This window comes from Calypte anna, chromosome 11, assembly GCF_003957555.1.
Source record: "Calypte anna isolate BGI_N300 chromosome 11, bCalAnn1_v1.p, whole genome shotgun sequence".
In the NCBI taxonomy this organism is placed as follows: Eukaryota; Metazoa; Chordata; class Aves; order Apodiformes; family Trochilidae; genus Calypte; species Calypte anna.
The window spans coordinates 10684513-10700987 of NC_044257.1; the positions used below are offsets into that span (position 1 = coordinate 10684513).

The window sequence follows — 16475 nt, forward strand, 5'->3', positions numbered from 1 at the left end:
TATGTAGAAGTTGACCTGTTAACTTTAAAATGTTTAACATTGTCTGAACTGTTTTCTTTAAAAGAAAAAAATATACAATATTAAGACACTTCATATTGCACTAGTAGATTCAGGAGGGAATTAATTGTTTTGGGGTTTTTTTAATAATTTCATATGCATTACTCATACATTAATGCATTATGCAATACTCATTATTCATATGCACTGATATTTCTGATAGTCATGAAATTATGTTCCAGGAATGCCTTTAAGAAAAACTAAATATGAAGATACAAGATTCATTTTAGGAATTTTACTAACTTACATTCTAACCTAGAGTCAAAAATCCTGTTTTCACCTGAATCTTAATTGGAAAAAGGAGTACAGTTTATTTTATTTTGTCCTTGGAAATACAGTTATTACTTCATTACATCTGCCTTTGCATTTTGTCACTGACAATAATGTTATTCATATATCCGAGATGCTACTGTACCTGTCTGCTAGTCTTCCCATAGTGGTAAAGGTGAGGCAGACCCATAAGTTTCAGAGTCCACTATTGTTCAAGCCCAACCCAAATCAGCTACTTACATGACATATGCTACTTCTCACTCATTGTATGACTTTCCCCAAGAAAGCCATTGGCTACTTTTTTTGCCACAGAGGTCTAGAAATTTTAAAAAGCAGATTACTGGGCTTGCTGGTTGCTCTAAGGTGCTGTGCGTTACTTTTTGAAGTAATTGGCCATACAGACAATTTTTTCAAAGAATACAATAAAATCATTGCAAACAATCTCAAGAGCACAAGATATTTCCCACCTCTGAAGACCGTTTACCTACTTCAAATGGTTATGTGCATTTTTGTTGGAACTAAGTGATCCAGGTGGCTGTGGATCTCTGATTATCTAACATTACTGAACTCATTACCCAGGCAAACACATGGTTTTTAATCAGTTAACTTAGATTTAGAAAAAAAAAAAAAAAAAAAGAAAGAGAATGTCTCCTAGTTTTTGCAGACACAGTCAGTTTGAGGAAGGGGAAGAAAAGGAGGATGTCACTTATAGGCATTAATATTCAAACTGTCTTCTCCAGTCCTATTCCCCTCCTCCTCCCTCTAAAGAAAACACACAAGGAAGAATATGAAAAGAAGTAGTTGCAGGATCCAACAGTGCCATTTGTCACTGCCAAGATTCATCACTGATAAAGGATTACAAGAGGGAACAACTGAAAGGTTAAGGATTTATCTAGAACATCTGAAACAGTTATTAAACTGAGATTTATTGCTGAGTGCTTAATGAAAATTAATGTTTACTGTCCTAGCTATTATAATACTGGAAACAGAAAGATGTTCCTATCCCAGGAGCCACAGTTGTCCTCTTCCACTGGTTATCAACACCCAAAAGCAGGTACATTTTGTATGCTGACTTTACTAGAAGAAACTTAGAAAAGAAATACATTCAAAAGGGTGGGGCACTGTAAGCACAGGGGCGAAAACTTCGAGTTTTAAGTGCCTACTGCTCCCTGAGACTGAGACCTTATGAGCACTAAAGACTTTTATAAAAGCTAATAAAGGCAGCTTTATTGGTTTTGTAGAGCCATCATCAGCATTTTCCTTTCAGTATCTATCTAATGACATACTTTTAAAAAGAGTTATAGGCTTGTAAAGATCAATGGAAAAGGAAGGGACCATAAGCAGAAATATTACAAGCCTGACATCTTCATGCCCACGCTGTTGTACAGGTTCACCTTAGTCCAATGAGAGATGATGGTACTACTGTACAAGCTTACTTTTAGTAAGCAAGACTCATAAAACAGGATTTTATCTTTCACTACTAAACCTGGTTGAGATGGATAAAGTTCTAAAAGAATACTTTTTTAATTTATATGAAACCACAAAAACAAAATGCTTTCATCTATATAAAAAATTTCCATGCTCTGCTTTTGTCAATATCTGCTTCTTCTCTGAATATGGACAGTGAAAGTAACATTTTTGTATTTTCTGCTTTTAATAAATTATTTTTAATATCTGGGCTTAGTCCTGTAACTTACTAACACCACACAGAACTTTAATTAAAATACCTTATTTGGAATGAAACCAGCAGAAGTCTCATGAAAAAATAGGATTCAATTACTACCTCAATTTCAGAAGCAACGCATAGAAGGGAATTTCAATTCAATAGTTTCAAAGTATTAGCAGCATTTTTTGTGCCATGAAGATCTGAAAAAATGTTAAAGGAAACATTAAATACAGACAAATACAATTAAATCTAGCTGAAACAAATGCAATTCTTCATTTCACCCAGGATTTCTCTGTTACTGTAGTCTAGTAATCGATAGCTCTCAAATTCAATAAGTAAATCAGGGTTCCTCAGTCCTTGTGTCACTTTAAGGCAAGAGAAAACCCTGTTTGAATTTCTAATTATTTGCAAGTTTACTCCTTAAACAAAGCCACATGCAGATACAGAAAGGTGGAAAAACTTTCCAAACATTTAGAAATCTTAACAGGCACTTCTTTCCCGTTCTGATGTATGTGTATATTCCTTTTGGGTATTACAATGCCTTCAGGGTGTTGAGGAAGAAGAAAGAAAACCCTAAGAACAAGGAGGTGGAACAGTTCTATGGGGAAAATTGATGCACAGCAATAAAACAGACTAATTCCTTCTGGAGAACTTGGAGTATGGTTTATGGAAAGATACTACAACTTCTTGTAGATCTCCATAGCCTTAATAGAACAGGGAAGAACTTTTTTTGCATTAGCTTGCTAACAAAGGGAAAATAATAAAACCTGCTGAAACAGGCTTATTTTAAACAGCGTTACTGATGCAGATTTTTAGAATATGACCAGAAAGTAGTACTTTAAAAAAAACCAACACAGACACATATAAAAGCCTCTTGGTTTAATATCTGCAAAACCATCTATATCTAGGTTAGTTTTAAACACTCTGTAGGATCAAATAAAACTTACAATCCTCCACACTGAAAATCAGGTGGATGGTTCATGTGTACACAAATCTAATTTTTGTAAGGAAAATTTCCATTCACTACATCAGTTAGTCCATGGTAACACTAAGCGAGATAGGATATGAGGCCAAAAAAATGGATAACGGTATTTGGAAAATTATCCCATAGGAACATCCACAGTCAGAGCACTGTCAACAGTAAGTCTGTCAACCTCAACTTACAAACTCAGACAGTACTTGCAAGAAATTCCAAGACAAAAAAGGCAGCACAGCTACCAGAATTTATACCAGATGTTCTGCATTTGAACTTTAAGGTTATTATTGCTTCTCTCTAAAAATAAAAGATGCAATGAATCATTTAGTCTTTCAGTGAGCTGCCCAAGACAATACACCAGTACGAAACTGGCATGGCTGGTGGCTGATTTCAGTATATTGGCTAGAAACAAGCTCCCTAGAGACTACATCATCTGCCTTTCCCATGGTGTATTTCTGTTATTGTGAATATAGTTTGAAAGCCTTGTGTGAAGTCTGACAGTCACCAAGGAAATTACTCATATTGCTTCTTCCAGCACTTCCTGTCAACAGCTTGACAATTACCACCTTTCTTAATGGGAGGACAAGGGGAAATTATGTCATTTGATAGTCTGGAGTCTCATTCGTTAGCAAAATACTTTTCATAAACCTAAATAAAATGTAATGTCCTTGTCCAAGTCACACTATGAAGGCACTGGAAGGTATTAAGTAAAAATTGAAAGTAACTGCTGACGGTGCCTGAAAATTAATGATGCTAATTAATTATATTCCCAGGGATAGGTCCGCAAAAGGAGTGGGGAATGCAACAGCACAGCCTTGACCTTCCTGCTTTCTCCATAAAATTTTTATTAAATATAAATTAAGAAAATGGCACTCCTTAATTAGGATGGCTCAATAGCAAAGAGAAGACAACGTAAAGAAAGAATGGTACTTTCTTCATAAAACATTCATACCCAGCTTCTTATATTCATTCAATTAAGCTTGGAATATAAAGATACCATGTATTTCCCTTAAAATATGAACTTACGAACATTATGAGAAAACACAGTAAAACACTTCTTTCTTTAAGGATTCATATACCTGTTCCCTTAGAATGTTGGAAGACAAAGTCAGGGCTATTCTGCCTGGAAAACGCACAGCTCAGGGAAGACCTTATTGTGGCCTTTCAATACTTAAAGGAGGCCTATGAGGAAGATAGGGACAGGTTTCTTGGTAGGGTGTGTTGCAACAGGACAATGGGTAATAATTTTAAACTAAAAGGGTAGATTTAGTCTACATATAAGAAATTCTTTACAATGAGCATAGTGAAACCCTGGAACACGTTACCTGGAAAGGTTGTAGATGCTTCAAAACTTCATGAAGTTTTGCTCAATTTGGATGTACAGGATTGGCTAATGGTGCCACAAACAAACTGGGAATACCTTCTCTGATACTATTAAAGTTCTCAAGAGGCAAACATTAAAAGTCACTTAATGTGCGTTCTGCTTTTGTTCCCCCATTTGTAATTTTTTCTTGTTCAAACTGATGGATGAACCTAACGCTTTTAATTATTTCCAGGGTATGCCCTTCAGAACTGCACACATTTCCCCATATACAGAACTTCTGTCCAGAGACTCCCTTACTTCATTAAGATGGAAAGTCATTTCAGTCAGAAAAAGCCAGAGTAATCGTGTTTTAATCAACTGAAGTGCACTCAAACTGCTACCACCACAAGTACCCCATGATACAAAGCAGGACAATTCTGCATTGCCAACTGCCTAGGGGATGAAAAACTGCAGATTTGCCTACCTTAGAAACATGAAGCTAATGGTTTCGCTTAGATTCAATACCTGCCTCTCTGAAGCCGACTCGGATTGAAAAGCACAAGATCAATATGAAGTAATTCAGTTTGTGCACAATACCATCACAGGAGAGAGCAAAACAAGGGTGAACAGATATCTTTTGGGGAAATATTCTACTGCACAACTTCTTAAGAATAAGCCACAGATCAGAGTTCTATGTTTAGATTGCATTTAAACTTATTTGGCAGTGGTAGGATTGAAATAAAAAGCTACAACTTCAGAAGCTATGAATTATCTAAAGGAATTTACATATGAAAGAAAGCTCATAGAGGAGATTTAAAGACCCTTAACCCTTGGCAGCTTGGCAAACATCTTACACCTTTCCAAAATTAGGGGGGGAAAAAAAAAAAACAACAAAAAAGCCGCACTCTTTACTTAAAGAACAATGTTTAACTACTTAGAGCTCCAAATGGCTACTTTGGAGACAGGGAAATAGCCACACTATCATTCTATTCATCCCCCCCCTGTACAAAGGAAATAACCATAAAATCTGTTAACTTTTCAGCACCTTTAGATCAGCAATGGATAATTTAATTTTTATTAAAAATACTTTATCTGTGGTATCGTCTGAGAACAGAAGAACACACCAGAGGCAAACCAAAATTAGGTCTTGAAGCAGAGATACAGGAGAAAGCAGAGAGGCAAAGCTATATAATATTACACAAGGAAGATGAAGGCCATTTTATTGTGTTATAGTAGCATTTTAAAACAAGAAAATGCTCTCAATGGGCTTGGCTTTATGGTAGGACTGGATGAAGCATAAGGCTCATATTTCATGAAAGACAACAGAAGCAGACATAAAACATAGGCCAAGCTCAAGTCGGGAAAAATCACAGTTGCACAAGGGAATGACAAAAGAACACCATGAAAACAGACAGAAATTACGTACAATTGATAGAATGATTCTGTCTCTTTGCTACTCTCTCTCTCTGTTTGAGCACTAGCAAGATGTTGGCCATCATCATGTCTGGCACCAAATATTTAATGATCACTAAAGTTCACCTTTGTGCAGACACTAGTATTTTATTTATGGCCAAAAAACCCCAAACCATCTTGTCAACAGCATCTGAGAGCTGGTATGTAACACGGATACTAAAGATGTAGCATAACATTAAATTTAGATTTTGATTAGCAGGGATCCATGCAATATAACTTCCCTGAGTTCACTGCTCTTGAGGTTTTTTCCATGAAGCTTTAAATCTGAAGTGACAGACTGCATCATAAAAAAGACAGTTAAAAGAAGCCAACTTTAAAAGTCACAAATTTAGACAACATTGAAGAGATTGGCAAGTGCTTCACTAAACATTTACATTAAACATGAATTGTTGTTCTGATTACATCTTAGAGCCAGTAAATGAAGCTTAATTTTTAAACAGTTACTCATTTCCTACTAGCATTTACTTTTAATTTTTTAAAGCACAACCTATCAGTGCAAAGTACTAATGTCAAATAAGTTGCCCTTATGAAACACTACTACAAAAATGTAATTAGTCATAATTAATCACAACATTTCATACCTGCTCTTTGCACTTTTGAAGGGTTTGTTAAGCAATCATTATTCATGAGAGACACATACCAACTTCAACAGGTAACTAAACAAGTATTGCTACAAACTATCACTGCTCCCATTGATGCCAGGATAAATGACCGCAACTAAACAAAGGTGGGGAAAAAAACCTAGTAACTTTTACATTACAAATAGGACACAGGAAATGCTGATATTTACATCTAATTGGCTGAAAATACTTGCTCAGTTTTCAAATAAGTGACCAAGCTCAAAGTGCTTTCAGAAAGGAAGTGGATTTTTAGGTGCTATATGATCTTATCTTTTTAGGAAGTTTGCACCACCATCCTCCTATCTTGCACTGGTAGGCATTAAAAATGTCTCCTAGTGTAAAACAGTTAAAATGTAAATTCTGACCTATCCATATTAAAAGTATTGACAACCAAACTAAATCTCCAAGACTTGCAACAGAGTATGAAGCAAAAGTTACTTAACATGACTCAATCCAGTTTAAAGAAAGACCAAAAATTAAATAATTGAGAGGAATAAAGTGGTACTGAACAGAATGGTGACTGTTGCCTGTAATAATATTATTATGAGAATTATAATAATTCTCATTGTATTATATATACCTAACAAGCAAAAAGATATCCACAGACATTGAGCAGAATTGACCAACTCACAACAGACTAAATTTCTTAGGGTTAACTTTTCAAAATTGTATCTGGCATAAGATTTCTGCCTGTAAAAGGAGAGATAGCATAACAATATTCTTAATTTATAATGAAAAATATTTACTTTCAAGCTCTGCTACAAGAAAGACTAAGTGAAAGTTAAGCAACTACTCCAAGGACCTGTCTTAATGACCCAACAGAGGCTGAACAGCCAACACAAATCTAGCTTAAGTAGCTTAAAGTTATGTCTTTGAGGTTAGCAAAAAAAGATTACATCTGCTAACAGAACATTTTCATAGCTTAAACAGATCACTCACTCATGCTCTACTATCCATTCTTTCAAAGTGCTCAGTTTTTGAGATAGCAGTTTCCTTACCTTCATTAACCTGTACACATTACACAGCAGGAGAATAAATGCTTTTTAAACTAATCACATCAAGAACTGGACAACAGTTCAGTAACATCTGAAGCCTACTGCAACAGAATCAGCTTTAATCCTCCAAAATCCACAAAAGGATGCTATAGATTAGCTCTGTTTCTCTTTAGAATACACATTCTGACTTTATAGAAGAAGACAGGAAAAGGCTTAGGAGTCACTCTGTAAGATATCCAAAACTTATTTCTGATCAAGTAACATTCCCTTTGCTTTTAATAGGCACAGAATCACAAGATGCCCATCCACCTTAACTTGATTTTCTTGCTAACAAGTTGCTGCAGTGGAACTAAAGCTAAAACATGAGCCAAAAGAGTAATGAGCACTTTTATATGAGCTCCAAAAGCACAGATCTAACCACCACAGTTTTACTGATACTCTACTATAGACACCAAGTTGTAGATCTGATTTTTAAAAGCAAAACATGCTTGATCATGTAAGTAGGACTACAATAAAGTACAAGATGAACTATGGATACCCAGTGTATTTGAAAGCTTTCATAGTGCCATTAAAATTAATCTGATGGGACTGATGCTTTCTCTTACAATGTTTTGCAATACTTGGACTTGTAATATTGTTCTTGTCAAAAAGATTGTGGATTCATAACACAGACTTACTAAACTCAAGTCTTAAAGCAGCTGAAGTTCTTGAGCAACTGTGACCATGCCAGCAGTTTGGTAAGTTGACAAGCCCTAAAATAATTTAATTATGAAGTGTTTTCCATTAACTATTCCTTTATTATTAACCTATCTTTTGTAGAGGTTGGGAATAGTAAAGAGATCCTACACACCTGCTGCTAAAATGCCTTCTAGGATTTTCATATCTTTATTATTTTATTTCCAGGTAGACATCACTGTAGACACCAGCAGATTGGGAAAAACAATTATTTATTGCTTCATCTCTCCAACACTCTACAAACATTACCTCTCTTACATGTAACTCCACTGTGTGTTGCTTTGGTTTTACAGCAAAGGATAGCACTGAATGCCAGCTGTTATTATGATTAAGTACCATGCTATCCAAAGCTGGAGGAAGGGGGATGGCAGGGACAGGGAGAAACCACACAGTTTTATGCAAGTAAACAAAGAATAGCCTTATTTTAAAGCTCTAACCTGGGATGACAAGTTTCAGCTATTTTTCATTCTGCTGATGGTTTTTTACCCAAGGTTAAGGAATAATTTTCTTCATGTGTAAAATGGAGATAAATACATTCACTCTATTTCACAACTGTTATGACATGTATGAAAAACAAAAAGAAGAGGCTAAGAAGTGCTATTCCTATGAAATATAAATTATGATTTGTCATTGGTCTATTCATCATTGTATTAACACACTTGTTCTTGTTTTTCTTTTAGTTACTGAGAAGACACAGTTAACGATCCAGCTAAAATGAAACTAATGTTTTATTTTCACTAAGTAATGACTTTAATTTCTTTCATTTTTTAGGGATAAAACATAACATGGGATTCCAGCAACCAAAAAAAGTAAGTTTTCAGAACTACTTAAAGGAAACTGAACCCATATTCTGCATATGGGCTACTGATAGAGATGGCTTAGATAAGGCCACTGACTGGGGCTGAAGAGATGAAAAGTAAAGATGCCACAGAGTGCAAATTTTCCTTTTACAACATGGATTCAACAAACTGCACAATTCCACTTTTATAAGTATTTCTAAACTGGTTACTGTTAAAAATTACTGTAAAGTTTGTATACACTGATATTCTAGATAAAATCAATCTGATCAAGTCAATGTCTTCCGAGGTACTTGAAAACAGGCGAAAGAAAAATCCTGGTGAAATTCCTCCATCTAGTGGCTGTCAGCACATTCACAGCAGCAGTGGTAGCCCACCACCACCCTTCCCTGTTTCGTAGTTTAAATACAAGTACAAAATATGCAAAAGAACAGCTGTGCACCTGCCAGCTGCTACCCAAATACCATTGCCTGGTGAAATCAGTGGGATCAATATCACTCTATCTCTGCAGCCCCAGCTTGATTTTCTGGAAAAAGAGTTACACTGACAGAAGACACTCAAAGCATGGCACGGGGTTTCCCGAAAACTATAAGCTCATCACTGTCATTCCAGGTGAAAATACCTAGAAATTCCAAATTTGATAACCTTGAAATATCAGGCACATCATGAACAAATAAGATTGAATTTCAGCCACTCTGAGAAGGGTAGATTCATACATCTGGTATTTTACATAGACAAGACCTTTGATACACCTTTCATTACTGGAAAAAACTGCAAGATAAGAAGGGAGTATAACAATCACTCCCAACAGCTGAATACATGGTGTCTTGTATGACAAATCATCAGTTCATTTCCCAGTCTGCACACCACATATGACCTCCACAATCAGAACAGCAGGAAAAACATATTTTAAGCCTCAGTTCTGCCAAACTTGCTCAGCACTCTGAAAGTTATATTTAATAACAATCTGTTCTGTTTTTCATATTATAGGTATCAACTTAAGCAAGCCACCTATATAATTTTTAAAATTGGGTTTTTTTCTTTATTTACCAGTGCTTTTTGTAATTAATACTTCATTTTTTCAGCCTTAAAGAATAATGTGGCAAGATATAACCTCCATGACAGCACAAATTTAAGTTGCACTGCTTTTTCAGCCAGACTTGCAAAATCACTATTATCATTAAGATTTAATCTGCCATGTTGGAAGAGTATGACCCTACTGATCCACATACTATACACCTCAAAATTAATCCACATCTTATTTTTGAAGCCAGTTTTAAATACTATTAGGGAGCAAACAAAGATTGAAGATCAGAAATTTGTAACTTACAAAACCTCTATATAAACATTTAAGTATTTGAGGCAAACAATAATCATGCTACTACTACATTGGCTTCCTCTGAATCACTAGGGAGTACTTCAGTATTTGCCACTCTGCTCCCAGGTAAGTTCTCAAAACATGGATGACGTAGTTAAAAAGTGTCCAGAGCCAATTTTAGTCTTAGAGGCATGGACACATAGGCATGTATTCAAAGCAGCTGGCTTGAGAAACAGGAAGCAATGAAGCACATCTGGGCTATATGCCAAAAGAAGTATTGAACAGAGATCCACCTAATGAAAAAAAGCAGGTCCCAGGAACCCCTTATCCACAAATGGGATACTCTGCTTACTCTGTTTCCACTTGGCCACACCACCATTCCCACCCTGTACGGCTTCTCATCAAGTCTCAATGGCTTTGGTCCCAGGCTCACCTCACTCAAGCCTCTCTTTGGGCTCCCTATTCATGCTGCTCTCAAATTCACTTCTCTGTGTTCTCGTTGCAGACCTTTCTGCTTCCCTCTCCCTGCTCTTGTTCTCTCTACATCTTCTCTTCACTTTACAAATACTACAGACCTCCCTTCCCCATTAGGCTTCATTTTGTGCACATCTGCACAAGGTGGGGGTGGGGGCAAGGAAAAAAATTAATAAAAAATAAAAATAAATTAAAAAAAAAAAGTCACACAATATGTGACAACAGGCAGTCTGGATTTTTTTTTTTTTTTTTTTTTTTTTTGACATTTCAGAGACAGCACATCAAATGCAAGAGTATTTATGAAAGTCTGGGCACAAGCACCAGCCAAATACAGTTAAACCCAAATGTGAACTGGAATTCACCAGTTCAAGCTCAACTCAACCTTTTAATTTGTGTAAGCAAAAAACAAGATGGAGGGAAAAGTAATTACTATGATGTAGGCACAGGCTGAGGTCTTGTAGCATGGCATTTTGTTGTACAACTCTGCTAAACTCAGTGTGTGAACAGATACATGCTTAAGTTGTACAAGCTGTTAACGGTGACAGTCATTTACTAACATCTTTCATCTTTCCCTCCACCCATCAGGACTGTGTTTCCAGCAATAACCAGGACAGAAAATTAAGAAAAAGTACTGCAGATGGAGTAGCAATGGTAAAGCAGACTGATTCATCACACCTACCTGAAAACATGCCCAAGTTTCAAAGCACAGACAGAAGCCAAAGCAGCGTAATGTTTGCAATGAAAGATCAACAGAAAGGTGAAGACATTAATTCCATCAGGCTCCATAAACGGAGGAGGAGATTTATAATTAAGAAGAGCCCAATTCTGATTTCCATGAACAGCTCCATTCTCAACCTGCCCACACTTAAGTCTGAAGATAGAAACAACAACAAATGGAAAAGTCTCTATCAGATCCAAAGAGAAAGAAAGCAGATAATGAGGGAAACTTGCTCTAAATACAAGAGTAATAACAGAAGAATAATCACCCCTTATCATGTTTCTAGAATATTCGTAGAAGATAAATATAGAGTTTTATACTGTGAAGTACCAAAAGCTGGCTGCTCTAACTGGAAACGTGTGCTCATGGTTCTCAATGGGCTGGCTTCTTCCACAAAAGATATACAGCACAACACAGTGCACTATGGAAACTATTTAAAAAGGCTAGATGGGTTTGATCACAAAGGAATTTATCATAGGCTCAACACTTACACAAAGATGCTTTTTATTCGAGAACCTTTTGAAAAACTGGTATCTGCATTTCGGGACAAGTTTGAACATCCAAACAATTACTACCACCCAGTTTTTGGGAAAGCTATCATTTCCAGATACCGTGCCAACGCCACCAAAGAAGCATTAAGGACAGGCTCTGGAGTAAAATTTAAAGAGTTCATTCAATATCTCCTGGATGTGCATAGGCCAGTGGGCATGGATATCCACTGGGACCATGTCAACAGGCTTTGCAGCCCATGTTTAATAGACTATGACTTTGTTGGAAAATTTGAAAGTATGGAAGAAGATGCAAACTTTTTCTTGCACTTAATTGGTGCTCCACAAAACTTAACTTTCCCCAAGTTTAAAGACAGGCACTCCAATGAAGAAAGAACTACCACTAAAATTACACAACAGTATTTTGCAGAGCTTTCTCCTTCTCAGCGACAACGAAGCTATGACTTTTACTATATGGATTACCTGATGTTTAACTACTCAAAGCCTTTTGAGGATTTATATTGAATTGAGAGCAGAGACATTTCCACAGTAGCATCAGTTGAATTATATAACAAATCCAGGTGGCTTCTGTTCACATATACTTGTCTGTTAGTAAACAACTGTTTAAGAAGCAGAAAAAACACAAAATGGACCATAAATGGTTAGTGATGTTTACACCTTCACCTTAATTGCCTCCTTTTTCAAATCATATTTTTTCTATAATTTCTCCATAAGAAATGTATGTACATATGTGTATAATATTATATGTCAGGGCTCCCAAATAAAGCACATAATTTTCCATGCTAGTGTGGGTGTGTGTTTGCACTGGGGAATCACAGATGACAATTCTACAGCAGAGCCAGGCTTTCACAAAAAGCCAGGCTTTTTACTGTTTAGAAAGAAGTCTGAAAGTGACAGTAGCAAATAAAAAATACACTGAGTAATATTTATGGCTTGTGGAAATCTGCAACACATGAAGCCATACACTAAGCAGGTACTATATATTTGAAGCCATTGATCATTATTTCCTGATATTTCTAAGTTAGTTAGGGAGAAAGGTAAGTCCATGACATACTGTACAAAAACATTGATGAAAACAACTAATACTCCATGACCATGTGAGTGCAGTATTAAACCAGATGTTGTAATTCAGAGTGAGGACATGTTCTCCCTCTTCAATAATTCCCTTATGGCACATTCATCTGCAGAAAGATAAAATGTAGTCGAACATTTGCATCTTTATAAATGTTATTAAGATTCTTTTAATCCTTTGCATTAACATAAATCTATGGTTTAATCTTCATAGTCACCAGGAATATCAAATCTTTCCTTCATAATAACAAGCAAGAATAAATGCAACTTCCTGCCCAAGAGGGCAGTTGTTTTTATTGCTGCAAACGATCTGCACAGGTTTATTCCAGTAACAAATAGATCTGAATAAACATGCTAAAATTTTTCAAAGTGTTTTACTTCAATTGTTCATTTTATATACTTAAGAGAAGGCTTGCTTTCCTCTCTAGCAGAAATTCCTTGTAATAATCAAATACTCTACTTCCATTGGTTTTGTAAGCCTACATTCACACTAGCTCTATGTGCAGTATCCTTGTTTACATGTCATTTAACCTCTGGAAATTAGTTCAAATTGGCCAAATTGGAACAAGACTCAAACTCAACCACAAGGTCAAACTTGGACACCCTAGTAATTTCTAGAGTTTGTATTTCACAAGCAAGAATTCCTCCACAACTGGCACTGTACAAATGCACAAACATCTACGAAAACAAACCTGATTCCGGCAGTTTCAGATTGACAAATTCAGATCCACAAACTTTTACTCATACAGATGTAGTTACACACATCACAAGTGTTGGCCTTGCAGTTTATGCAGGCTCCCCCACATCATTTTTAAGTTTTAAAAATTTTCCATAAAGTAAAAAATGTTTTAAAATACTTTTCATCAAAAGCTTGACTGACAAATAACTCACACATGTCTGATGTACTTTTTTGAGAGAGAGAAAATTAAAAAGGTAATGTGGAACTTCCACTGTTCCATAATCCAGCTACCATTCCGTCTGCTCAAGCTCTTCATTGCTGCTTTGCTGCTGCCACCTTTCCACTCCCCTCAGATGCTTGATCAGCTCACCTGACTAGGGAACAGCCTTTTTATTCAAAGTAATTTTTCTGCTAGACCAGCCCAGATCAGCAGCAACAGACTAGGGGTCATTCACCAACAGGTAAGCGTGGCAGATAACTCCACTCAGAAGATTAGGAATATCCAGGAGAAAACAAGGCACATTAATCCCTTCATGGTGCAGACTGATAAGAACACCCATGTCTATAAGTGGTAGGATTTATGGGCAGATAGGGGGAAGAGTTGTAAGTCAAGACCACCACTAGCAAACAGAGTTATGACATCCTTAGATTTAATGATATTAAAGTGGCCTAAGAATTAACAGTAACCTAATTAATGTAATGCATTTGCCCATAGTTACAGAAATCTCACATGGTCATCAACATAAGGAAAGGACATAATAAATATTGGAGCCCTTATAGCTTCTTTTTCAGAGTCTGATCTTGCAAGCAGGTCAGTGCAGAGCAGTGTTTTCACTGATTCTGCAAACTAGTGCTGAACTCATTCAAGTCAGTGGATGAGATTCCATTGAGAGAGGAATCCTAATTAACCTATACTGCAGCATCATTACAGCAGAAGAGAACATGCAGACTCATGGGTTAGCTCAGTGCTGCAACCAGGGTAAAGCTGGATTTCATTTGTATTCAGATCTCCACTATATTTAGAAAATTCTAAGGGAAGGATTAAATAACTTAATCCTATAGCTAGATTACCATCCCAGACCTGACTTTCTCCTTTGTCCTCCCTCATCTAAGCTCCTTTTCACCTTAATCTACATCTACACCTAAATTAACAAAGCCACAAGGTCATGTTTACATCTGAAAGACTCTGTTGGTACAGTTGCACATCAGTAAACTGTTCACTGTATGAATGGAAAAAAAAAAACACCAGCAACATTCCACTTCTGTCTGTATCAAACTGGTTCTTTCCTCTGACTACCTTCCAAATCTATTCCAATTAAAAACATTTGCTACTCCATTAAAAGCTAACAAGTGAATAACATTTTCAATGACAAATGAAGATGGAGACTTTGGCAGGGTTTTTTATCTGGAGTAACAAGCATTCTTAAAACAAAGGCTTAAATAAATTATTTTCATGTTTATAATAAACTGTATATGGCAGAGTAGCATCTGCTTTACAGTATCAAGGAAGACAGAAATACACTTCTAAATACTTGAACGTGTTCAATACTGGCTACTTACATTAATTTGCCATTGTTACTTTCATCATGTATTCCCTACTGACTAGTAGAAACACATCAAGAAATAGCTTCAAAGAAAAAAATAAATCAGATCTGTAAAAATACATAGTTTAAAGTGAGAAGAGATCATTATCTTGAACAAAAAAAGCTAAGCCAACAGACAACTAATAATTTCATATCAATCAAATGTTTAAATAAAAAGCAACAATTTTAATGAGGTGGTATTATGTTTGACTGCTCATTTCCTTTTGGGTTATCTTTTTTTTTTCCTCACATATAAAGTCTTGACATTTACTTTTCTGAAAATGCAACTGAATTCTTTTCAAACTTGCTCCCTCTGAGGTGGGTTTTTTTTTCCTGCATTTTACCTTTCATATAGAAATTGGTATTCAATTTCATATAAAAAGGAAATTCAAGATTAATTAGCCAAGACAATTCAAATGGTATCACATTGTCTGGAATTACCAAATAGAAACATGGTTTCTTTTTTTCTTGTTGTTCTGTTTAATTAATATTGCTTTATTATTGAGACAAGTTGCTTTAAACCATTAAGACATTCCTTTTTTACACCAAACAAGAAATCACATAGGTAGCTGCACATAGTCCAGCCAGCCATTTGGGAGAGAAAATGTACAAATAAACACACAAATCTCAGCCTGATCTGCTAATTTTAATTCCAATGATACCAGAACAACAGCATCTGCATGCAGCAGTGGTTTGTTTTCAGAGCACAACATGAGAAACAAGTCACAGCTCAGCCGGTTTGAGCTGATACTGCTCCAAAGGATTATTTTCAGGTTGGCATTATTATTTGTGGAGACTTCAAAGCCTCAGCATGCACCTGCACCCTTGAACAATGACTTGTAAAGTGTACCAATTTTCATATGCCAAGATGGATATAACGAATTTTCAGCCCAAAGCAACAGCTACCAAGTTAAAAAAGGCCCAGAGTTTTTTTTGTTTGTTTTTTGTTTTTTTTTTTTAGTTTTCATTAACATGAACCTAGCAGACAAGCCTGTAAACACATATCTCTAATGGCTTCCAGCATAATACTGCTGTAAGAATGCACTGGAGTGAAGTACAAGAAAGAATGAGATTTTAGATTAGTCATAAACAGTGACAACTGATACTTGCAGCTGATAAGTCACTTCAGAAAGAACTTTTCAGAACTATCCATTCAAATAGAGGTGTCCAGAATTAGACATGGAGTCAGATGCACAGTGGATTTGAGTTCTAAGAATGACAGGTCCCCTGT

The 16475-nt window shown here is 36.0% G+C and overlaps 1 protein-coding gene across 1 annotated transcript in view; it reads left to right on the forward strand.

The window, feature by feature from the left end:
• The window catches only part of CHST8 (carbohydrate sulfotransferase 8), a 113990-nt gene extending 101575 nt beyond the window's left edge, over positions 1 to 12415 (forward strand). Inside the window, exons 2-3 of the mRNA XM_008491619.2 lie at positions 8867 to 8904; positions 11270 to 12415. Of these exons, the coding sequence (XP_008489841.1) occupies positions 8867 to 8904; positions 11270 to 12415 (1184 nt within the window). The remainder of the gene's footprint in view (positions 1 to 8866; positions 8905 to 11269) is intronic.
• The last annotated feature ends 4060 nt before the right edge of the window (positions 12416 to 16475 follow it).